The 27,098-nt window shown below is 43.5% G+C and overlaps 1 protein-coding gene across 1 annotated transcript in view; it reads right to left on the bottom strand.

Annotated features, from left to right (window-relative positions):
• LOC124622123 (guanylate cyclase soluble subunit beta-1) overlaps positions 1-27,098 on the bottom strand; it is a 218,084-nt gene that overhangs the window by 34,049 nt on the left and 156,937 nt on the right. The window contains exons 11-13 of the mRNA XM_047147736.1: positions 23,606-23,843; positions 17,653-17,790; positions 2,455-2,612 (exon numbers count right to left, since the gene is read on the bottom strand). Of these exons, the coding sequence (XP_047003692.1) occupies positions 2,455-2,612; positions 17,653-17,790; positions 23,606-23,843 (534 nt within the window). The remainder of the gene's footprint in view (positions 1-2,454; positions 2,613-17,652; positions 17,791-23,605; positions 23,844-27,098) is intronic.

The raw sequence follows: 27,098 nt of genomic DNA, 5'->3' as shown, positions 1-27,098 counted from the left end.
CACTGATGGACTGCTTCTATTGACATAATGTCACTTGTTGGTGTCTGCACCTGTTCAACATTGCTGGGTGCCACTGATGGACTGCTTGTACTGAAATGATGTCACTGTTGGTGTCTGCACTTGTTCAACATTGCTGGGTGCCACTGATGGACTGCTTCTACTGACATAATGTCACTTGTTGGTGTCTCCACCTGCTCAACATTACTGGGTGCCACTGATGGACTGCTTCTACTGAAATGATGTCACTTGTTGGTGTCTGCACCTGCTCAACATTACTGGGTGCCACTGGTGGACTGTTTCTACTGAAATAATGTGACTTGTTGCTGTGTGTATCTGTTCAACATTGCTGGGTGCCACTAATGGAACTGTTTCTGCTGAATGATGTCACTTGTTGGTGTCTGCACCTGGTCAACATTACTGGGTGCCACTGATGGAACTGTTTCTACTGAAATGATGTTACTTGTTGGTGTCTGCACCTGCTCAACATTACTGGGTGCCACTGATGGAACTGCTTTTACTAAAATGATGTCACTTGTTGGTGTCTGCACCTGTTGACCATTGCTGGGTGCTACTGCTGGAACTATCAATTACTTTTTTTTTTTTTTTAAATCTTTGAAATCATTTTATGTGAACATTTGTATAAACTGATTTTTTGTGTATTGTGTAAACTATTATGTAAGGTCATATGTATGAAAGAATTTGTATTGCTTACTGTATTTCGTATATTAGGTTATTGAAAGGTCAGTGCAAAGCCAACATTTTATCTAATTATGTGATATTTACGTATTAATATTATCTTTTACTTTTGTCTGTATTTTTTTTTTGACGAATTTGGTGGTATTTTCACCACCAATGCTGGCAAAAATACCATCAAATTCTGGCCCGTGGAGGAAGGGCATATGAAAGGTGGCTACACTGAGCCACAGCGCCAGAGATCGCGCCAGAGAGTTTTGTTTCGCCGCCTCCACTGGCAGTGATTATTGAGAAGTTGCGGTGGGCAGTGCTTGTCGAGAGGTCATGGTGGAGAGTGCTTGTCGAGATGTTGTAGTAGGGAGTGCTTGTTCCATGTTTTATGCAGTTGTTTGATGGGCTAGACAGCAGATGTTGTTCTAACGGAGATATTGTAATGATCAGAGTGCTTTTCGTCAATATATATGAAGGTAACAAATTCCCTGTTTTTTTTTCTTTTTATTATTTCAGTGTCTTAAATAACGCGTCATTACAGGTTCAGTCAACAAAGCATCTGGCTCGTGTTCTTGTATTAGAGTGTAATTCTGCTTTCCTTACGCAATTATAGTATTTCTATTTTTTTCAATTACTTCAGTATAAATGATATTTAAAATTTCTTGTCTTATTGAAGAAGAACCATGCCAGATGTGTACGTTGAATCACACTTACACACACAGAACAGCTACACTTGTGCTTTGTTGGCTTCGTAGGTTTTATAGTTGCTGGGGACTTAATTAATTAGTTGTGTTAACGAAAATGTTCATTTCATTCTTTGTTGTTGTTCTATGCAGTCAGATTGCGTACAAAAACTAGTCAGGGCCAACCGTTTACGAGACTACGTAATCGGACATACAGCTACTAAATCAAAAAATTAAAAAAATATTTGCATTAATATTTAATTAAGCCCCCATGCACGTCATGTATGATGTTGCAGTTTTTCACGCATTTCTGTGTTTATGGCGGCGTGTGCCCAGAACTATGTGTCATATAATGATACAGTTTTGCAGGTACATTCAGTGGTATATGTGAGCATATTCTGCAAAATGTGTGGTGAGTACAGTTAGTAGTAAAGAAGTAATAATCTAGAACGTCGTCCCTAATGCAGCAGTTTTCCTGCAGGAACAGCGAAAGTGTAATAACCGTAAACTTTTTTTCTTTAATCTTTTTTTGAGAAATGTCAGCAAGAAAACTTTTAGTAATGGTTTGAAGTAATGTGTGTAAAGTTTGTTGCAACTCACTAACTGCTGTCATTCTCAAATACTGGTTGACTGAAGTAAGAGTGTTCACACATCATGGGCTACACTTATTTTCCACTCTCGCCCCTTTGATAAGTATGTGGTTCTTATCCCCATAGCGTTTCTTTACGGATAGTAAGTGATGCATGTAGCAAGTTTGGCTGAATTTGGTCTAGTGGTTTAGATGGATATACAGAACATAAATAGGTGCATATATTTTTTATAATATGTATGGACTACGAACGCCCTCAAAATATGAAAAGTCTGTCCGAAGCATTTGCGTTCCTTATTGTAATAATCTGCTTTGCGTGTTCCTCTGCAGTACACACAGTCCTATATGTGTTATAGACATCCTCATATCCACATTAGACTGCTGTTCCTTATGCTGTGATTTATCAATGTACACGTTTATCCGCTCTTTCAGAGATTCTGCAGTAGCGCCGAAAAAAAGCAGATGGTGTTTTGGTTTTCAGTATCGTTTCGGACCTACCTGTAGGCATCTTCAGAGACGTTGATGCGGCCGGGCTGGCCCGTGGTCTCGGTGCGGCTGGTCAGGTTGACGGTGTTGCCGAAGAGGCAGTAGCGCGGCATGCGGTGCCCGATCACGCCAGTCACCACCTCCCCGGAGTGGATGCCGATCGTGATTTGCTGTCGACACAAACACCATTGCCATCAACAAGAGCTGCGTGGATTCTGAGTAGCAAAACATTATAAAGCGGACGAAATATTATTCACGTACTTAATGCGGCCCGCCACGAATTCCTTTCCTGTGCTAACCTCTTCATCTCAGAGCAGCACTTGCAACCTACGTTCTCAATTATTTGCTTGACGTATTCCAATCTCTGTCTTCCTCTACAGTTTTGCCCTCTACAGCTCCCTCTAGTACCATGGAAGTCATTCCCTCATGTCTTAGCAGACGTCCTATCATCCTGTCCCTTCTCCTTATCAGTGTTTTCCACATATTCCTTTCCGATTCTGCTTAGAACCTCCTCATTCCTTACCTTATCAGTCCACCTAATTTTAAACATTCGTCTATGGCACCACATCTCAAATGCTTTGATTCTCTTCTGTTCCGGTTTTCCCACAGTCCATGTTTCACTACCATACAATGCTGTACTCCAACGTACATCCTCAGAAATTTCTTCCTCAAATTAAGGCCGGTATTTGATATTAGTAGACTTCTCTTGGCCAGAAATGCCTTTTTTGCCATAGCGAGTCTGCTTTTGATGTCCTCCTTGCTCCGTCCGTCATTGGTTATTTTACTGCCTAGGTAGCAGAATTCCTTAACTTCATTGACTTCGTGACCATCAATCCTGATGTTAAGTTTCTCGCTGTTCTCATTTCTACTACTTCTCATTACCTTCGTCTTTCTCCGGTTTACTCTCAAACCATACTGTGTACTCATTAGACTGTTCATTCCGTTCAGCAGATCATTTAATTCTTCTTCACTTTCACTCAGGATAGCAATGTCATCAGTGAATCGTATCATTAATATCCTTTCACCTTGTATTTTAATTCCACTCCTGAACCTTTCTTTTAATTCCATCATTGCTTCCTCGATGTACAGATTGAAGAGTAGGGGCGAAAGTCTACAGCCGTGTCTTACACCCTTCTTAATACGAGCACTTCGTTCTTGATCGTCCACTCTTATTATTCCCTCTTGGTTGTTGTACATATTGTATATGACCCGTCTCTCCCTATAGCTTACCCCTACTTTTTTCAGAATCTCGAACAGCTTGCACCATTTTATATTGTCGAACGCTTTTTCCAGGTCGACAAATCCTATGAAAGTGTCTTGATTCTTCTTTAGCCTAGCTTCCATTATTAGCCGTAACGTCAGAATTGCCTCTCTCGTCCCTTTACTTTTCCTAAAGCCAAACAGATCGTCACCTAGCGCATTCTCAATTTTCTATGCTGAGTCTGTCCTTCCGACAATCATATCTTTCTCGATGTCTTCACATTTTTCCTGCAGCCATTTCGTCTTAGCTTCCCTGCACTTCCTATTTATTTCATTCCTCAGCGACTTGTATTTCTGTATTCCTGATTTTCCCGGAACATGTTTGTACTTCCTCCTTTCATCAATCAACTGACGTATTTCTTCTGTTACCCATGGTTTCTTCGCAGCTACCTTCTTTGTACCTGTGTTTTCCTTCCCAACTTCTGTGATGGCCCTTTTTAGAGATGTCCATTCCTCTTCAACTGTACTGCCTACTGCGCTATTCCTTATTGCTGTATCTATAGCGTTAGAGAACTTCAAACGTATCTCGTCATTCCTTAGTACTTCCGTATCCCACTCCTTTGCGTATTGATTCTTCCTGACTAATGGCTTGAACTTCAGCCTACTCTTCATCACTACTGTATTGTGATCTGAGTCTATATCCGCTCCTGGGTACGCCTTACAATCCAGTATCTGATTTCGGAATCTCTGTCTGACCATGATGTAATCTAATTGAAATCTTCCCGTATCTCCCGGCCTTTTCCAAGTATACCTCCTCCTCTTGTGATTCTTGAACAGGGTGTTCGCTATTACTAGCTGAAACTTGTTACAGAACTCAATTAGTCTTTATCCCCTTTCAATCCTTGTCCCAAGCCCATATTCTCCTGTAACTTTTTCTTCTACTCCTTCCCCTACAACTGCATTCCAGTCGCCCATGACTATTAGATATTCGTCCCCCTTTACATACTGCATTACCCTTTCAATATCCTCATACACTTTCTCTATCAGTTCATCTTCAGCTTGCGACGTCGGCATGTATACCTGAACTATCGTTGTCGGTGTTGGCCTGCTGTCGATTCTGATTAGAACAACACGGTCACTGAACTGTTTACAGTAACACACCCTCTGCCCTACCTTCCTATTCTTAACGAATCCTACACCTGTTATACCGTTTTCTGCTGGTGTTGATATTACCCGATACTCATCTGACCAGAAATCCTTGTCTTCTTTCCACTTCACTTCACTGACCCCTACTATATCTAGATTGAGCCTTTGCATTTCCCTTTTCAGATTTTCTAGTTTCCCTACCACGTTCAAGCTTCTGACATTCCACGCCCCGACTCGTAGAACGTTATGCTTTCGTTGATTATTCAATCTTTTTCTCATGGTAACCTCCCCCTTGGCAGTCCCCTCCCGGAGATCCGAATGGGGGACTATTCCGGAATCTTTTGCCAATGGAAAGATCATCATGACACTTCTTCAATTACAGGCCACATGTCCTGTGGATACACGTTACGTGTGTTTAATGCAGTGGTTTCCATTGCCTTCTGCATCGCCATGTCGTTGATCATTGCTGATTCTTCCGCCTTGGGGGGCAATTTCCCACCCCTAGGACAAGAGAGTGCCCTGAACCTCTATCTGCTCCTCCGCCCTCTTTGACAAGGCCGTTGGCAGAATGAGGCTGACTTCTTATGCCGGAAGTCTTCGGCCGCCAATGCTGATTATTTACCAAAATTTAGGCAGTGGCGGGGATCGAACCCTGGACCGAAGACGTCTTGATTGCGAATCAAAGACGCTACCTCTAGACCACGGGTTCTACATGGTATAGGATGGGTATAATGCGGATCTGTGACCCTTCTCCGATGACGTAAATAATAACGCTGTGTACGCGTCAGTTATATGGATCAGCACAATAAGGCGAAGTTTGATTCCATGGAGAAGCTGTTGTGCCTAACGACTGTATTTATTTCAAGTAGTAATCAGTCGCAAATAGAGTCTATTGTACATACCGATATCATTCATTGTCTGGTCATTTCCACTGGTAAAAGACAAATAAAAAACCATTTGTCATAAGGTAACATACATACCTTATCAAATGTACAGGTTTATAAATTGTAAATGCAAGTTAAGACACTAAAACCATTTACAGAAACACATAGTCCCAACTTGGCTATTTATGTCAAAGTTTGAGTTCATAATTAGCCCGCTGTTTATAGTTACAACACATCTAGCTTCAGTGTACGTCATACCAATCTACAGCGCCCTCTTGAAATGTGTGATTTGTTGACAACATCTATTAACTTATTTTACAATTCGTATGTTTTACCGTTCTATTTAGTCTTTTATACTTCTTCAAAACTTGGGTACATAAAACAATAAGGTGGTTTTAACTAAAAACGGTGAATATAACTAAAAACTGTGACTGACGTTTTACATTTATACATAATGGTAATTTTGTGAACTAACCAGTGACACAGGTTATTGCTGCACAATTTAGAAATGGATATGATTTTTAAAAAATACAAAAGATCTTGTTCAAAATACCTCAGTTAGTAAAATTGTTTTATTAAAACCGTGTTACTTACTAAGTACATTTGAAGAAATTGGCGTCGAAAAGCAAGACTTTGCAGTTCCGTTAAATGACGAGGAATGGTGTGCAAAAGCAGCCTATCTGATTGACATTTTTCGCCATCTAAATTACGTGAACGAGAGTATGCAAGGAAAAGAAGAAAATGTGCTGAAGTCACATGCTAAACTCACCGGAATCTTAAAAAAAACTCGGAATATGGAAATGACACTAGGAAAAGAAAAATTTTAAGATGTTTTCTCTTACTTTCGAGGTAGATAGAGGTAGATCCACATGGTATCATGACCTACCAACGCGTTTTGATTCATCTCATGGTTCTTGAAAACAACATGGCACAAAATTTTCCCATTATGACTGTCGACATATATGACTGGGCGCACGTATTCAGAAGCCATCACCAACCTATGACTGGAGGAAGAAGATTTGCTGGCAGAACTTCAGACAGACTGAACACTTCACCTGAAATATGGTGAACTATTACTTATCAACTTTTCGATGTTAACAAAGAAAGATCACCATGTAATAGCAGTGAATGCAGTTCACAGCTGTCGTATTCTTTAACCACCTATTTGTACGAGCTGGGATTTTCGGCACTAACTAACATAAAAAGCAACAAACGTGAGCGTCTTCTCTCAGTTGAGCAAGGAATGCGCCCGCCCATGTTTCCCTATAAATCCACCACGAATTGAAGTTCTGCCTAAGAAACGACAGGCTCAAGTTTTTCATTGGTAACTCAAACGTATAAGGCATAAACCAATAAATGACCTGTAAATAAGTTTCAGTTCTGGAATAGTACTACCTATTCTGTTGTTACCTTTTAAATCTAACTATTCAGTGAAACTATTTCAATTGCTTTTATTAGCAGTATCATAAAGCCTTAGAAGTGTCGGGGAACAAATAGCAATATCACAGCACTGAACTGCGCCGAGGCACATCGGTTAAGAACCACTGGTCTAGAATAGGATTTCCCAATCTGTGTTCCGGGGGAAGTGAATAAGTGCTGCTCGAAAAACTATTGCTGGCATGGTGTTTTCTTCGACAGTTTGACGACACTAATTGCGCCGTGGAGGCTGGCGCTAGGGTGTTCGACATGCGTCGCTGATATCGATATTTGGCTGTCCTGCTATCTTTGACTGCTCCCCCGGCGGGTTTTCCGGGTGAACGTGCGACGATTGAGACTCCGGTCGGCGTTCAACGAGCCAACTTGTGTTGATAACAAGCCTGCGTCCCTAACCGTGGTGCATGGGCCTCGCCGTGCTCGCCGCCCTTGTCTTCAGGCGCAAGCTGGACGTACGGTGCCGATAATTGGGCGCCTTGACGTGCAAAATTGTGGTGGGTTCGTCGTCTCACGCTGAGCAGCTTCCCAGCTCGTAATTTGCAAGCTCCAAGTTACGTATGACTTTTATTCTGTGTTTAGCTAAGAAGATTGTTGAAACTTATTGTGGCATGGGTAGCTGCCGGATATGATTCTGAACTTGGTTCCACAGTGGCAATTTTAAGGATGCTGATGTTCCTCATTTTGGTTCTGATCAACCGTGGAGTGTGTGTTTTAAGTGGTTTTCACGCAAATCTTAACTTGGTTTAGGATATATTGTCCGCTTTGAGAATGGCTGCGGTCGGGTACATGCCCGGCAGCCGTAGAGTTAATGGTTTAATCATTCGTCACGACAGCATTTGGTATGTTTATTTAATGTTGAAAATGCCTCAAGGCAACTGGAACAGATCTCTAAGTTTCCTGCTAATTTACTGGGTGTTTCATTGCAATCTATTTGTGCTGCAGGCCATTTGTTAAGACTGGTCGTTCCCTGGCGTCGGCGCGGTTATGGATCCTTGTCAGGACCGTTTATTGTGGGGCGGGTCGGATTATACACTACTGGCCATTAAAATTGCTACACCACGAAGATGACGTGCTACAGACGCGAAATTTAACCGACAGGAAGAAGATGCTGTGGTATGCAAATAATTAGCTTTTCACAGCATTCACACAAGGTTGGCGCCGGTGGCGACACCTACAACATGCTGACATGAGGGAAATTTCCAACCGATTTCTCATACACAAACCGCAGTTGACCGGCGTTGCCTGGTGAAACGTTGTTGTGATGCATCGTGTAAGGAGGAGCACCTGCGATGGTGTACTCAACGATAAACCTGGGTGCACGATTGGCAAAACGTTATTTTTTCGGATGAATCCAGGTTCTTTTTACAGCATGATGATGGTCGCATTCGTCATCGCCCGGCGTGATGGTATGGGGTGCCATTGGTGACACGTCTTGGGCACCTCTTGTTCGCATTGACGGCACTTTAATAGTGGGCGTTACATTTCAGATGCGTTACGATCCGTGGCACTACCCTTCATTCGATTCCTGCGAAACCCTACATTTCAGCAGGATAATGCACGACCGCATGTTGCAGGTCCTGTACGAGCCTTTCTGGATACAGAAAATGTTCGACTGCTGCTCTGGCCAGTACATTCTCCAGGTGTCTCACCAACTGAAAACGTCTGGTCAATGGTGGCCGAGCAACTGGCTCGTCACAATACGAGCTGTGGTATCGTGTTGAAGCTGCATGAGCAGCTGTACCTGTACACGCCATCCAAGCTCTGTTTGACTCAATGCCCAGGAGTATCAAGGCCGTTATTACGGCCAAAGGTGGTTGTTCTGGGTACTGATTTCTCAGGATCTATGCACCAAAATTGCGTGAAAATGTAATCACATGACAGTTCTAGTATAATATATTTGTCCAATGAATACCCGTTTATCATCTGCATTTCTTGATGTAGCAATTTTAATGGCCAGTAGTATATATATATATATATATATATATATATATATATATATATATATACCGCCTGCTAAGTGACGCTGTGCACAAGCCGTGGGGAGTGAACGCTCGTATTGCCTGCCGGCCGTAGCGTTATTGCTTCCAAACACTGCTATGGGCCTTAACTCTTAACTCTGTTCTCTAAAGGTAAGTGCAATTTGGAAATCTTTCTGAGTCATTATGTCCGTTAATTTAGTGGGGCCACCTTGTTAATATTGGCGTTTTTTTGCTTGAGCTATTACTAGCCTTTCTTATTTAACACTTTTGTTAATCATTTGTGTATCTTTAATGAACGTGCAACTCATTATTCCTGTGTACACGTTTTGCGACCTTGGTTGGCCCACTTTGTATTTTTAGTACAAGCATGTTTCACTGTGGACCTTTATGTGGGCAGTTGAGTTCAGTTTCATTAAGCTTTAAGAAGTTGTGGTATTATGTTGCTGTGTAACTTTTGGTGGAAGTGTATAGTGTTATTAGTCTCTTGAGACATGGTTAAACAAGAACGATTGTTTGTGATTGGTTATTCACCGTGCCTACTATCAATGATTTTGGCTGCGGACGCAAAATTATATGATTCTTATTCGTGTTTATGTAATTCAAACAAAGTGAAGATTTGTATATTGCATCAGTCAGAGGGCAAATGTCCGAATTAAAGTTTATTATAAAGTCTGTATTAAGTCAAATTAAAACTGTAAAACAATCACAAGCTTGTCCATCACCAGTGATCCCGGGCTTCCTATTTCCTTTAAATAACTGTTGTGCGATTGTAGTTTAGATTTTCTAAAAAATTGGATAGTACCATGGTTCAATAATTATATTTTCAAAACTTTGTTATGATTTCTTTATGATTTAACTCTGAAGTAATGCTTGAATACAACAAATTTTTCTCGTTTGTTAAAATTGTATTAACGTTCAAAATAATCAAGATGTTCTGTCGAAGTACTAGAATTCTCAAAATGGTCCGCCAGAGAAATAGTTTGGGAACCTCTCATCTTGTTTGTCCCGGGGAAGTGTGATAGAATCACTTGTATTTGCACAGAAACGATGTGGTAAATACAGTAAACTGCCATTAGCGACTGATGATGACGCTTTAGCGTACAGGGAAATGCCCTGGTGTAGCGCATCCTGTTTCAGTTCGAAAGTTTCATCAGTCATTGCAAACTTCAAGTTGGGAAACAACCAGAAGTTGGCTGGGGCCAGATCCGGCGAATACGGCGAGTGATCCAGACCTGTGATCCGTTTGCTGGCCTAAATCTCGCCCACAATCTTCGCTTTCTGGGCTGAGGCAGTGTCATGGAGGAGCGCCCACGAATCTGGCTCCGCTATTTGTATCGAATTCGACGAATCCTCGCCCACAAATACAAAACTTAACACACAACTCGCTGCTCCTCCACGATTTTCCGACGAATGTCAGACAGGTACCGTTACATTAGAGACCAGGAGGCCTGATGCAGCGACGCTTTGACCTTATACTTCAAGTATCCCAATGGCGCAGCTCGGCCTAAGATACCACTTCAGTTTTGAAGTCACACAAACGGTCCTAACGGAACTGCGACACAGCGTGTAGGAGGGTGCAGGGTGACTTAGATAGAATTTCCGTTTGTTGCGATGAATGACAACTTGCACTAAATGTGGAAAAATTTAGTGCAGATGAGTAGGAGAAGTATCTTGTTACGCTGGAATGTTGTGTTAGTGGTGTGATGCTTAACACAGTTACTGCTGTTAAATATCTAGGCGTAACGTTGCAAAGCAATATGAAATGCAGTTACGGCACAAGGTCGGTTGTAGGGAATGTGAACGATCGAATTCTGTTTACTGAGAGAACTCTATGAAAGTAAAGCTGCTCATGTATGCAGTAGCTCTGGTTAAGAACGCCTGAACAACCTTCTGTTGAGTACTGCTCGACGTGGATCGCCACCGTGTCGTAAGATGGAGGATGTCAAATCAACTGAGAGGCGTGCTGATAGATTTGTTACCGATGTGTACACAAGCGTTATGAATATGCTCCGCAAACTCAAATGGGAGTCCCTAGAGGGTAGAGGATGTTCTTTCCTCAAACACTATTAAGAAAGCTCAGGGAACATGCTTCTGCGACAGACTGCAGAATGGCTCTTCCACCACGGACGTGTATCTCGCGTAATGGCCGCGAAGTCAAGACAAATAATGGTTTATTCAGAAGTACATAGGTAGTCGTTCTTCCTTAGCTTCATTTGCGAGTGTAAAGGAAATAGAATGAATGACAGTGGTGCAAGGTACCATCCGCCATCCATCGTACGGTGGCTTGTGCGGTATGCATGTAGATGTAAAACATTAGTAACCAAGGTACCTTACCTTACGCGATGATACAAAGCGTCGTGATAAAAGCGTAATGTCTTCAACAGTGCCAGTAAAATTAAGAATGTGTAGAAGGAGGTAATAATTCGATAACACAAAACTTTCAATGGATATCCATTGGTTCCCAGGTCAGGCTGTAGGGCTTCATTTGAGCATACGGTTTATTCCGAAAATAATTTATGACTGCGCACTTTGTGTAGCAGTTATATCTCTGCTCCGACAGCTAACAGTCCATGGAAGCTATATGACGTACATTGCTGTTGTAAGACTCCTTGCAACTGATTGCCTCCACTCACAATCGTAAGATGAAATGTAATGTGGTTCAAAATTTCATTCTGCCCTCATTTTGCTTAGGATCATTCTGCTGATGGACACTCACTTACTGTCATTTGCTAATTGTCTCACTCTCCTTGTTCAGGTATGATATATACTGACCTCTATACAGTAAAGAGTCCATCAAATGTATGCATCCTTTCTCACTATGCGTAACTAAACCTTGACCTGCAATAATAGTAATAACATAAAACGCAAAGACATCATTAGAGCCTTCAGCTCTATTGGGAAGACATATTATGCTACATCGAGCATCGTACTCTTATCTGGCGTGTTTTTTTTTTTTTTTTTTTTAAATGAAATCTAATTACACGACTGTTTAGCGACACTCGTTAGAATTTGCAATTTTCTTTGCGGGTGAGATACCCAAGATTAACTTTTTATTACGAGAATTCTGATCATACAGATAACATCGGATAGAACAGCCTAAAGTTTTAATTTTTATCAGCTAGAATATTTAATTGCAGCTTAGAAATAGCTGTTGAGTGTTTCATTCTGGACACGTCGAGTGTGTCATCAAAATTCCTAAATTGCTAACCAGCAAGTAGTATGCATCTATGAGTGATGCATGGTGGTGTGAAAGAACAGAGCCTTTATCAAGTGGCCAGTTACGCTGCTCTTACAGTGGATTCATCCTATACAAAGTCAGCATCACGCACATCAAAATCCTAGAGAGAGATTGCTAATGCGGCCTACAGTTCTGTCAGAGAAAACATGTAGCGTTAGAACATCGACGGCAGTACCGGCAAGGTGTAGTATTCCTTCATTTTCAGATATTGCTATAACTCACTTTTACGCAGTTTGTTAATCTTGTCCATACGATCTACGTTATTAATGATAATGCGACAGAAGTCGTCTATGCGAAATAAATTTAGAGCCCAGTACAGGCACTCACAGTAATTCAAGCTAGTGAGAAGCGGTATGTTTTATGACCTGTTAGCACGTGAAATGAGACAGGTGTTGTTTATTGCGCAGGTATTTCCAAGACTCGATGTAACGCTACTGGAAACGTCGGTTACTGTACACCAGTAGAAGGCAAGTAATAACCCTGAGATGAATTGTGCATCTAATTACACATTATCTGTCTTGAGTCCGCTTTGCGCCTTCGGAAAGTACGGACGTGGCAGAGTAGTGCTCCGTTAGCTCATTTTCGACATTTACTTTAAGACTGATGAACAGAGTAATATTTAAGATTCTCTTCACAAAATTAACGGCTAGTCGCCACCATTGTCCGTGGCAGTGTTACAAATAATAATGGAAGTGAACCGCACAATGACAGTCAAATATCAGCGACAGAACTGAGTGCCGTGATAATGGATGCTTTAAGTATGTGAACAGAATAGACAATAGTCTAATGAAGGATGAAGAGATGTAGATGACAAGCTCTGAGATAAGCTCACGGTAGTGACTGATGAATGACAGGGACAACGAGCAGCAAAGGAGCAGGTCCTATGAAGTGTTGTGTGTGAATGTCGTTATACGAGGTATGTTCACAAAGTAAGTTTCATTTGCTTATATAAAACAAACGTGTACAGGTACAGAAAAAATATTTACTGTACAGAAATCTACAACTGTTAAACTACTTTTCTGAATAGCTTCCAAAATTTTGTAGGCACTTGTCATAGCGTGGCTCAAGTTTTTGTGTGCCTTCTTCATAGAAGGTTGCCGCCTGTGTATTTAACTGTGTGGTAACATGTTCCTTCAGCTCGTCATCATCATTGAAGTGTTGACTACCAAGGACAGAGTTTAGATGTAAGAAGAGATGAAACTCGCTAGAAGCGAGGTCCGGGCTCTACGGAGGATGATCAAACGCGTCCCAGTGAAATTTCCGTAAGAGTTGTTTGGTCACATTCGCCCTGTGAGGTCGGGCATTATCGTAAAAAAGAACAACACCTTTTGACAGTAATCCTCGGAGCTTGTTCTCTATTGCGCGGCGCAATTTCTTAATGGTCTCGCAGTAACCATGTGCATTGATTGTTTGGCCTCGTGGTAAGAAATAAATAAAAAAAATGCCTTTTCTGTCCAAAAAAACGGCGCAAATGACTTTTCGAGGTATCAATATTTGTCTAGGCTTAACCTTCGTTGGGGATGATGTGTGCCCCCATTCCATTGATTGCCGTTTTGTTTCAGGGATGTCGTAAGACACCCAAGTTTCATCTCCCATGACTAGCCGAGAAAGAAAACCATCGCCTTCTACATTGTAGAGTGTCAAAAACTGAAGTGCACTGCCCATCCGTTGTTTTGTGTCGTTCAGTAAGAATTTTGGGTACCCAATGTGAGAAAAGTTTTCGAAATTTCAGTTTTTGAGTAACAATTTCATGAATTAATGATCTTGAGATATGCAGAACTTCCAAAGGACACTAAGTGTAAACTTACGGTTGTGCTTAATCTTCTCTTCAATTGTGTGAACGAGTTCATCAGTAACCAAAGACGGACGTCCACGCCGTTTTTCATCATGCACTTGATAACGTCCTTCATTGAACAGTCTGACCCATCTCCTAACCATTGAATCACTCACAGCATTTTGTCCATAAACCTCACTTATTTGCCATTGAATTTCCTTTGGTTTAACTTTCTTTGCATTGAGAAAATGAATCACAGATCTGATTTCACACACGGAGGCATTTTCAATTACGGCGGACATTGTAAAGAAGCACTACAAAGCACACGTCACAGCAGCGATCAGAAAATGGCGTACATGTCTCGTCCTTGAGTCAGAGTAACTGCCGCGCATGCTCGGAACTGCGATCGTAGCGCTGCTGCGGATAGAAATAGAAACGGAACTTACTTTGTGGACGACCCTCGTAATAACAGAGATAGAGATCACATGGAAGCTGCAGCAGCTTGTGCAGTACCAGTACGTGGTAGACCTCCAGGTATAAAACAAGGATTAAAATGTGGGTCGCCTACATCCTATGTGTGTGAGTCAACTATTACCTGGTGAGTGCGAAGACGTACAATGGTGTGCAAAACTTAAGAACAAAGGTAACATTCGCGTCTCACTGCCAAGTAACATAGTCCGATGAAGTCTGTATCATACATGTACTCATGGAAAAAATCGTAATACCAAAAAATAACTAACGTAAAATAATGAAATGAATACATTTGTCTAGGTAACATATTTAAGTGATTAAGATTGCAAGGTTACACAATTCAAGTGCAAGATAAGCCATTCAAAATGTGAAGTACTGCTACATTAATAAAAGGTGTAGTCGCCAGAATATTGAATGCAAGCGTGCAAACGCATATGCATGGTGTTGTACAGGTGACGGATGTCAGTCAGTTCCATGCCTGTTGTACTTGGTCGGTTGGTCGGTCAATACGGGGACGGTTAATGGTTTAATGCTGTTTGTGGATGACACTGGAGTTGCTGTCCGATGATGTGCGCGACTGGAGACGTATCTGGTGATCGAGCAGGCCAAGACAACATGTCAACACTCTGTAGAGCATGCTGGGTTACAACAGCGGTATCTGGGCGACCGTTATCCTGTTGGAAAACTCTCTGGAATGCTGCTCATGAATAGCGGCACAACAGGTCGAATCACCAGACTGACGTGTAAATATGCAATCAGGGTGCGTGGGGATATCCACGAGAGAGCTCCAGCTGTCGTATGAAATGGCACCCCAGACCATAAATTCAGATGAAGGTGCAGTATGTTAAGCACAGAGACAGCTTGGTTGCAGGCTTTCAACTAGCCTCGTCTTAACCATACACGGCCATCACTGCACGAAGGCAGAACCGGCTTTCATCAGGGAACATAACAGACCTCCACTTTAACCTGTAACGAGCTCTCGCTTGACAACACACAGGTAGTTAATGGAGGTGGTTTGGTGTCATTGGAATATACGCTACAGGGCGTCTGGCTCGGAGCTATCATTGAAGTAACCGATTTGTAACTGTCCTTCGTCTAACTGTGATGCCAACTGCTGCTCAAACTGTTGCTGCAGATTCCTTATGGTGCATCAGGGACATACGCCGTACACGATGGTCTTCTCTCTCGGATGTGCGTCGTGGCCGTCCAGACCCAAGTCTTCTTGCGACCGTACATTCTCGTGACTACAGCTGCCAGCAATCATGTAAAGATGCCACATTCCTGTAGAGTCTTTTTGCAATATCGCAAAACGAACATCAACATCTCGTAGCCCTATTACACGACCTCGTTCATACTCAGTGTGGTGTTAATAACGGCGTCTTTTTCGCCATAAAGGCATTTATTGACTAAGATCAGCTCCCAACGTTCAGCCTCAAAGGTAAGTGACGCTCACGACCGTTACAGCATGCATTTAAAGCAAACCTGATCTGCATTATCACAGTGGCGCTACTAGCGCCACTCTTATGCAACAGATGTGAATTTTGAATAAACGTTACCTTTCAGATTTTCGAACACGCCTACCGACTGCGTTTTATGTCGCGCAGTTCGCTCTCGGTGTTGCGATTTTTTTCTGTCACTGTAGAAAGAACTGCTACAGGACAAAGGTAACTGAAAGATACACTCAGCGTTCATGGGTGCACTACGCTTTCCCATCTCTCGTCATTATGAGGGTAGCTCAGCAGCGTGGAATATGCTCGTTTCACTGGCCCCAGTGTTTAAGTGCGGAGGCATAATGCTGCGTGGGCGAAATGACCCCCAAATATTTAAAAACATTACACTCGTCGGTCAAAAATATTGTTACGCTGTATTCTTTCCCAAGTGCGTCTTCTCAGAGGTGAATTCGGCCCTGACTTCATTTTATGCACGACAATTCGCAATCGCATGCAACAGAGCGGTTGAAGGAACTCTTACAACCAGAGGATATTCGGAGAATGGACTAGCCTGCTCGTTCCCCGAAATCTCATCGAACACATGTGAGATGCGTTGGGGAGATTCACTGCAGCACGTTCACGCACACCAACGAATATCTATACAAGAATGGATCGTCCCAACAAAGTAACTTCTTTCCATCTTGTGACCAGAATGAGGGCATTTTATAGACCACGAACTACGGACCCTGGTGATCAGACACAGTGTTAATAGCCATGTACAGCGTCTTGTAATGTCCAGGGGACCCTCATGAACCGGCGTGACTTCAGTGTGACTATTGTGTTTAAGTAAAAGTAACATTTTTAATGCCGTTAATTACAAACAGATGAGATATACTAGCGCGATTAAGTAGGTACGCGATGCAGCTCTGACTATGCAAGGTAAATTTTTTTAATACGACAAGAGAAACTATAGTAACTGAAATAAAGAAAAATGGGGCATGTGAGTAAGAGCGGTAACTCACAACATGACCTGAGTAATACCTACAGTTAGAAGTACAAGATTATTTTGTCCAGCCACACCCTTGGAATATGTGTATTGTTAAATTTATTGTCTATTATGAACAATTATTGTAGTTTGTACATAGTTCATTAGTTAATGTGTCACATATTTTATCTTAGTCACGTAATCTTAGATCGCAAGTACAATGAAATAATTCCTTTCGTTTTATTACGAAATCTAAGATCAATATTTTCATCACTGGTAGTGGAGATACTGTGTAGCTGCTCTAGTTTAAAATCTCTTATCCAATAAAACTTTACTGCACCACATATGTATCTTTGTTCCTGATGATAGCGTAGCAGACGCAAACCGGTTTCTAAAGCAAACAATAAATATTGTAGAATATTATACCAGTTTTATGTGTGTTTCATTCATAATGTATAGGATACCCTACCAAGAACCGACGGAGCAGTCAGTCAATGCAAATAAATAATCCTTTCAATTACTATTTTGTAAGTTAGAGAGAAAAACACCTTATCTGAAACAGCCTGTCGTCACAATATCAGTAGGCAGGTGGGAGAGAGCAGGTGGTCAGTGCTTTTGCCCGGATCGCCGCCGCCGCCGCCGCCGCCGCCGCCGCCGCACAGTACTCACCACGGGCTGCCCGTCGACGCGCACCTCCTGGCTGAGGTCCATCATGTCGAGCGCGAGGCGCGCAATGCAGCGGGCGTGCGTCTCGCACGGCTCGGGCAGCCCGCTGACCGCCATGTACTTGTCGCCCACCGTCTCCACCTGCGGCAGTTGGCCCATACTCAAGGTTGCTGAAAGCGCCATCCACGCAACCCAGCACATCACATATACGGACCGTCCCAGGAACGTCGTGAAACACTTCGAGGTGTTGTAGACGGTGTCTTGAGGACCCAGTCGAGAAGAGGAACCTTTGTTTGGAAACATCATCCAAGGACCCTACAGATCGTCGACTTTATAAGTCCCGGTGCGTGCTACTAGGCCACCCTTCTTGAATCGTGACATCGTACGCTGACGGTCGTAGGAGGAAGGTCTGACAATGTTGTTTGTTATTCAGTGATCGAGACTGACTGCCACGATCAACAGTGAAGAAGATGTAGCTGGCTGCTGCGCAGGCACGCCTTGTCTCCTACGAATACGATGTTCTGTTACCGTGATGATTTCCATCCCCAGTTTATTTATCTTCTGCAACACTATAAAATCTTCAGTGTTTCTCGGTATACAGGAGAAAAATAAACCTACATCCACGGCACTGTGTTCGTAGAAGAGAAGGCCTTTCTACGCAGGAGCTAGCTCCATACTCTCCACTGGCGATCGTGGCAATCAGTCGAGATCACTGAATAGCAACATTTGCAGACGTTCCTCCTACGATCCATCAGCGTACAAAATCATGCTTGCTGCCGAAGGAGCAGGCGTTGGCACATTTAACTTCGAAGCTCTGTAGCTTCGTTGGAAGACATTTTCAGACGCTGGTTCCTGTACTCGATTTTTTACTCAAGACGCCGCCTACAGACCCACGAAGTTTGTCGCAACAGTTCTGAGACACCCTTTACGTTTCATATACTCTACATGTTATATTTGAAATGAACGTAAAATATGAGAGGCCCGATACAAGCATATTTCGCAATTCAACCCATGTCCGCCGCTAATATCGTTGAACATCGTCGCTCTCTGCCAAGATGGTAGGCAGACACCATGCCATCCGAGCTGCCATGGTAGCAGGTCTGCAGGGAAACGTTTGCAATGTATTTGTGGGATCAAGGTAAATGAAAAGCTGGGGTGAAGTTGTATAACCTTTATTTGAAAATAGTTATAAAAAGTACTCGAAATTACGCCCTCCTCCTTGAAAACACGCCGTGCAACGACGCTACAGTTACTGTCGCTTTCTTTCGAACACCCTTGGCAAAGTGGAAACTGCATCGGAGGCTGCCGTAATGCGCGCTATCAGCTGGCAGTATTCAGTTAGACGTGGAAAATCGTCTGGGTTAAGGGTGAGAACCCTCTGAAGATGGTAGGTGTGCAAATCATCCTCATGCCACACAACGCCAAATTGCGGAATGGATTACACCTATTTCCCGGCCAACACACAGCGAATTGAGGCTGTCTTTTTCAGCGGTGCTAAATCCTCCTCTTCAAGCCCTGGCGTATTGCACCGTACGTTCATGACCGCGTACGTCAGGCCTTCAGACTTGTAATACAAAATGATTACACCAGGTTTCGAAGTAGCTCATGGACATTGCGAGAACGTGCTAGTGGAAGACGCACCTCAAGTGAACCTACCTCTCATAGGGACATGTATATGGCAGTAAATGTGCATAGATTTGGCACTCGTCTATTCGGAAGCCATCGAACGTACAAACGTTGGACAGCGTGAGCATTTTCATCCGCCGCCCGCAAGCATAGTGCATGTCTGCCCTTTCCTCCCGAGAATCGTGCTCCATTTCCTGTCTGCGCACACACTAACAAACACAAAAGTGTCCCGTTTGACGACGAACTGACGCAGGGCGAGCCAGATTCTGCAGTGGGCACAGCGGCTGCCCTCTATGCAACACCTTTCAGACAGGCATTTGTACAGGCAAAAACAACGCATTCACGTCCTAGTAAGAGGCGGAACACCCGTAATGTTGTCCCGCCTGGAATATCCGCAACTATGTCGACTATAGCGTTTTCAAATACAGGTCATAAAACTTCAATCTGTCGTCTCTTCTACGATGAAGTCACAAATACAATGAAATCGTTGGCCTGCTACCGTGACGGCTGACGGCTCGGATGGCATGTTGTGTGCCTACCTTCTTAGCGGCACGCGACGCTGTTCAGCGACGCCAAGTCCCGTAGGCTACGGGATGTGGACATGGGTTGGTATGTGAAATATCCTTGTTACGATCTACTCTATAGATCCTCTCATTTTCTACAGTTATTTCAGATACGCCCTGTATATTCTTCGCTGCTGCGTACTTCAATCTTTGTGTTACTTGATAAACTCACCGGACAAAAAATTAATTACGGAAGTGCGCACACACACATGAATAGTTCAGTGTTTACAGATGATGCAGTGATCGAGTCACGTTCCTGACTAAAGAAGCACTGCTTCTGCGTAAGCATAAGGCAGTAGTGATCAGTGAGACATTTACGTTTCAAATAGATATTGTAGATAAATATGAGTTAGTGTAAGCCCGTGACAGAGTGGCAAAGAGGAGCAACCACGCTTTGCCGGCCCCATGGCCATACAGTGTGTGAAATTGCTTGATATGTTGGAGTTAAACGTGGAGGAGTATCCAACGTGTCATAGCCACAAAACACGACATCACAACTGTGGTCGTAGAAACATCCTGACATAGAGACCGGAGCCGCGTTCCACGGCTTGTGAACCAAAATAGCTTCCAAACGCGACAGGAATTGCTGCAGCCAGTGAATGAAGGCCCATCTTAAGCTGTTAGTGACAGAACACTACAACGGGAACCGTGTGCGATCAACACGAGGAGCCGGTCATCTCTGAAAAGGCCATTGATCACATAGGCCTATAAGACCACAGCAGGAAAGTTCGTTGGGCTGGAAGAACTTGTCAATGGTTTCCTGATCACCCCGCAACTCTATTGCATCTCCACTGGCCTGTAAAATTACCTGATTTGAACTACCTCGAAAATCCGCTGGTGATGCTGCAACAATGGGTAAAATGCCGACATCAGCATACCCGCAATTTGGTAAAATTGCACGATAAAATCCTAATCGATAGCTTAACCTGGGTGCTACGTACCTGAACACACTTCCCAACTGAATACATGTGGTTATAAAGTCGCGTAATTACACGGCATTAAATGATGGCCATGATGATTTCTGTGGGGGAACTCATTTTTTGTCCGGTGTGCTTTTGTATTCAATGTTATTCTGTCAGTTTTCAACCAGTAACCTTTTATTATACTGTTCCTTCACTTGAATTTGTTTACGAAATGGGCAAATTCTAATGTAGCGTTTAACTTTGTGTTATTACAAGGAATAACTCATTTTAATTTTTTAACTATTTTATAAATGACAGTTAACTTGTATAAGATGACTTCTATTGTATTGTTACCGACCATGAACAGTCACACATATACACGCATAACATCCATCTAGGTGATACAGTGAACGTCATGGAAAAAAATTGACGAAAATTTTACCACTCGATGTCGCTGGTAGCAGTATAATGTGCAAAATAAAGGACGTGTGGTACACGGCTGTTGCTCAGTTCCCGTCTGAGATATCGGTATGGGTGCCTCTACGCAGGATTGCGCACTGCTCATAAAGATCTTTTACAAGAACATTTAATGTGTGTCAGTAGCGCTACAGAATTTCTGAACACTCAAAGGTACGAAAAAAGGCGTTGGTCCGATGTGTTCCAAGGGTCTGGAGAAACTAATTACGGAATTCGGAAAGACAAGTTCTTCTAAAGAGCAGTGTGGGAGAGGGAGGAAAGTAATTATCGGACGTCAGTAGAAGATGTGGCCACAGCTTTGCAGGGGGGTCGAGCAGTTGTGTGCTATTATGTGAACGGGGAACTGCTCGAAAATGGACACATCTGTGAGGACGGTGAACAAAATTCTAAAAATTATTCCGCATTGCTACTCATAAAAAGTTATTCAGAAGTTGCTTCAGGATGATCTGCCAGTAAGACAAATGCTCAGTCTACAATTGGTTGCTCGAATGTAGATGGACAATTAGAGGCCATGTAACATTCTTTGGACAGAGGAAGCCCATTTCCGTCTCCAAGGTAAAGTCAATACACAGGATTGCAGAATAGAGCAACGAAAAATGCGCTTGCACGTCAACCGGTACCGCTTCAGTCTGTCAAGGTAAATATGTCATTGGAGCTGACGGCATCGTTTACGGTAGGGACATATGTTTTCGAGAAGATGAGTCCTGCAGGCTGTGTTATCTGCATTATCACTGGTAACTGCTACGAGAGTCTTTTGAGTACATCATTCCAAACCCTTCAACAGCTTGGATATGTTGGCAGGATAATTTTCATGCAAGACGGTGCTCCTCCGAACATTGCACAGAGAGTGAAGCAACCACTGCAGAAGCATTCTGGAAATACTAGAATTGTGAGCCGTCATTTCCCTACAGCCTCGTCGTCCAGAGCACTCGGTCTTAATCAATGTGACTTATGGCTGTGGGGTTATCTGAAGACGCTGTATTCAGTGCTCCGATCACAAACGTAGCTGATTTCAAGGCACGCATTGAGCAACGCATTGTAAGCTTACCCCTGACGCACTCCGATGCGTTGTGGAACATGCTGTTCCTCGATTTCAGCTAGTGGTAGAAAACTGTGGACGACGTATTGGAAACGTATTGCGTCAGTCTCACGGCAGTGAAAATCCAATTTCAGTGTCGCTGTTTTTGCGATTTTTAACCTCAGGACCATTGAAAACCAATTTTGCCGTCCGATGTGGTACTATCCTGCTGCGGTGAGTGGCCTTAACTGTGCCACGGCTCCTCAATACCAAACTTGTACACTCATGCACATTGCACAGTAAGATTGGTTTAAGGTGCGTTTCACATCGTAACCGCCGTATTGAGATTCACTTGCAATCGAACCCATTTACGTTATGACGCTTACAGTACCATCTACTGGGAAAATTTTTCTTCAGTTTCTCCTTCTAAATGTCATTTATTGTAATTTAATAACCTTTACAACCAAAGCGGCACATAGCCGGACCTTTACCGAATGCAACTCTTTCACGGCTGAAGGCCTCGAAACAAGAAATCTTAACAATTCAACAAGATAAAAATCCAATTAAGATAGCAATAAAATAATTTAAAAAAACAGCAAAATATGCAACGCGCAATACGAATGGCTGAGGGCCACAATTAAATTTCAAAATTTTAAAATATATTACCATAATCTTATAAAGGCAGAAAGCCGTAATGTTTAAGCTTGAAACGTAATTTTTAAATTTAATTTTGCAAAATTTTTAAGACAGCAAAAAAATAACCATAAGGCTAACTTTTCCGCATCTTCGATTACATTCCGTTCTAATATGCCGTCATTCTGAGCAGCGGTTCTTTTTTTACAGTATTTTGAAGCTGGAACTTTGGTTACAGTCATCCTGTGTATCATTCGAAAACGGCCTTGGAGCAGTGGTAACACCGGTTCCCGTCGGATAACCGAAGTTAATGACTGGCGGCCTCGAGTAGCACTTGGATGGGCGACCATTCGGCTCTGCCGAGTACTGTCAGCAAATGGGGTTCACTACGCCCTTGGGAGGCCAGTAGAGGAGCTACTTGATTGAGTAGAAGCGGCTCCGGCCCCGAAAACAGACAACGGCCGGGAGAGCGGTTCGCTGACCACATGCCCTTCCGTATCCGCGTCCAATGACGGCTGTCGGCTGAGGATGACACGGCGGTCGGCCGTTACCGTTGGGCCTGCTGACGCCTGTTTGGACGGAGAGGGGTGTATCATCTACAGTACATCTCAGTTACTGCCGTTTGCGATAATTTTTTTCTAGAATCAGTCACCAACAAGTGAAGCGATCACACATTAGACTTCCTACACTACTGACTGATTAAGGGGGCAAGTATGGTGGCTAGAACTCGGACTGACCTTGTAGACGTTGGGGTTCCTCTTGGGGTCGGTGAGCACGTCGAAGGCGGTGTAGAGCTGGTTGAGCATGCAGACGATCTTCATGGCGCCGCGGGCGTCCGTGTTGGCGGCGCAGTAGTCGCTGAAGCCGACGATGCCCGAGAAGAGCAGCGTGACGCAGTCGTAGCGGCGAGCCGGCACCGGCCGCCGGTGGCGCAGCTCGTTGGCCACGCTGGGCGGCAGCACCGAGTACAGCAGCCTGCGGGCAGAGAGAGGAGCACGTGGGGGGCTGAGGTGCTGCCGTCACACACGGCGAATCAAGCCTCCACTAACGTCTACAGCAGTGTGTCGTCTTTATGGCGAACCGGCGCTGCGTTCCGTATAATGTTTTTTAATTCTACGAGTTCCATTTGGATTTATCATGCGGACGTGAAGAGAGGAGAATCAGTTAGACGGTATAAAGTACTGTAAAAATGTGGAACTAGAAAGGACCAGTCAAAATTGGGCCGATGTCAGAGCAAGATGTAGCGGCTGCATGGGAGTACAGTGCCATATGGCGACACTTTGTGGCAGGGACAGATAGTAGATGATGTTGAAGTATGCGAAGTACGGCCACGACTCTCGACATTAGGTCGAAGACCTTACGGCTGTAAAACGGTTGTTCTCATGCTTGGACACCAAGCATCAATAAACCCATATAACTTATAATGTATAATATGTATGTATGTACACTCATGCTCATAAATTAAAGATAATTGCAGAATGTGGTGCCACACAACGTGGCACTAATGGCGCTAACGGCATAGGCACTTAGGGAACACACACGACACAAATCTGTAAGTCCACGGTATTGGTGATAAGTTGAGAAAACCGTCCCGAAACACTTGTGCTACAAAACGCCAGTTTGCTGCGCATGTACCCCGACATCAATATGGGGTATGACCACCATGCACACGTACACAGGCCGCACAACGGGTTGGTATACTCCGAATCAGGTGGTCGAGCAGTTGCTGGGGCATAGCCTCCCGTTCTTGCATCAGTGTCTGTCAGAGCTCTTGAAGTGTCCTAGGGTTTTGAAGACGTGCAGCGATACGTCGACCGAGAGCATCCCAGGCCTGCTCGATGGGGTTTAGGTCTGGAGAACACGCATGCCACTCCATTCGCCTGATATCTTCTGTTTCAAGGTACTCCTCCACGATGGCAGCTTCTTGGGACCGTGCGTTATCATCCATCAGGAGGAAGGTGGGACCCTCTGCACTCCTTAAAAGGCGGACGTACTGGTGCAAAATGACGTTCCGATACACCTGACCTGTTACAGTTCCTCTGTGTACGTGCACCAATCATAATCCCACCCCACACCATCACATCAAGACCTTTCAAGGAAATTAAGGGGTTGGTATCTCCTTACTGGTTCACGCCAAATGAAAACCCGGCGAGAACCACTGTTCAGACTATACCTGGACTCGCCCGTGAACATAACCTGGGACCACTGTTCCAATGACCATGTACTGTGTTCTTGACACCAGGCTTTACGGGCTCCCCTGTGACCAGGGGTGAGTGGAATGCACCTTCCAGGTCTCCCGGCGAATAAACCATGTCTGTTCAGTCGTCTGTAGACTGTGTGTCTGGAAACAACTGTTCCAGACGCTGCGGTAAGGTACCGAGCAAGGAGACCTGCAGTACTCTGTGGCCGTCTGCGGGCTCTGATTGTGAGATATTGGTCTTCTTGTGGTGTTGTACACTGTGGACGTCCCGTACTTTAGCGCTTGGACACGTTTCCTGTCTGCTGGAATCGTTGCCATAATCTTGAGATCACACTTTGTCGCACACGGAGGGCCCATGCTACGACATGCTGTGTTTGACCAGCCTCCAGTCACCCTAGTATTCTACTCCTCATAACGTCATCAATATATGTTCTTTGAGCCACTTTCAATACACAGTCCCAATTAGCACGTCTGAAAACGTCTGCACAGGTACTCGCTGCACTGTACTCTGACATACACCAACACACCTCTGCGTATGTGGACTGTTGCCAGCGCCACCGTGCGACGACCGCAGGTCAAATGAACCGCATGGTCATACCCCGAGGTGATTTAAACCCGCAGACGGCCCATCAGAGCGTTGTTTCACCGTGTATCAGCATTATCCTTAATTTATGAACATGATTGTACGTGTGTGTGACATATGTATCTGTTACATATGTATGTCCCACATTTCCTGGACTAATTGCAACAAAACTCGCTTCACACATCGTTGACTGTCTGGAAAGAATTACTCAGAGTCTAAGAACCACCCATCTATCAAAGGGGTGTTGGCGAAAAGTCTGCGTAGCCCGTGACACTCGAATAACGATATTTTATTCATTCATTATTTGAGAAGGAACAACTTCTGGGCACTCAATACGGAGATTAACAGCCCGTTATTTGAGAATGACAGCACTGGGAGACTTGTAATAAAGTTTACAAATAATTTCAAACCTTTATAAAACTTTCGTCCACTGACGACTCCATTAAAAGTTTAAAGAAGTTTATTACTTACTACATTTTCGTTGTCCCTGCAGTAAAATCGCCTCATAAAGCATGACGTTTCAAGTTATTACTTCTTTACTACAATTTGTATTCGTGACACACTTTGGAGACATTATTCCCATATATCACAGAAAATTACAACATTGTATGACACTTATTTCAGGAGATATGACTTATGAATACTAAGATGCCGCCGAATGTACCTAGAAAAATAGCCCAATGTACGGCACATATTTCAGGACATATGACTTCATAAACTTCCGCGTCGAAAATGACGTTTTAATCCATTACGATACTTTTTTATTACTAACTCTGTTCACAACAGATTTCGCAGACAGTAGGCATATATACCACTGGATGTACCTGCAAAATTACATCATTGTACAGCAGATAGTTGACGAGATACGACGTCATAAAAATTAACCTGCATGAAAATGAAACTGCAGTGCGAAATTCGCTAGATATACTGATGTATTATGTGTACAAATACGAGTGAAATGCGAGAAATATGTGTAAAATATATTTAAGATGGTACACATACAATATAAAATCTGTAAAGAAATACTGCAGGGCTAAGAACTCCCTATTAGGCTCACTGTGATAACGTGGAGAATGGAAGGAGGACAGACACTGAGGATGAAGGAGGAGACAGGCAGAGACAGAAGGAGGAGGAGGAGGAGGAGGAGGAGGAGAAGGAGATGGATAGAGAGCTAGACGAAGAGGTGATGAACAGAAACTGGGGAGAGAAGGAGACGGGCAGAGAAAGGGAAGAAGAGGAGTTGGGCAGAGATGGAGGGAGGAAGAGATAGATGCTGGAGGAAGACATGAACAGAGAGAGGGATAGATGGAAATGGTCAGAGAAAGAGAAGTGGAGGAGAGGGACAGATAGTTGAGGAGATGCACACAAAAAGCAAAGGGGAGTATTTGAACAGGGAGAGGAAGGAGGAATAGATTGACAGGAGAGGAGATTTTGCTCAGAGAGAGTG

Source organism: Schistocerca americana, chromosome 7 (genome assembly GCF_021461395.2).
Source record: "Schistocerca americana isolate TAMUIC-IGC-003095 chromosome 7, iqSchAmer2.1, whole genome shotgun sequence".
Lineage (NCBI taxonomy): Eukaryota > Metazoa > Arthropoda > Insecta > Orthoptera > Acrididae > Schistocerca > Schistocerca americana.
The sequence above is the reverse complement of the archived record's forward strand: the minus strand, read 5'-3'. Positions and strand labels throughout refer to the sequence as shown.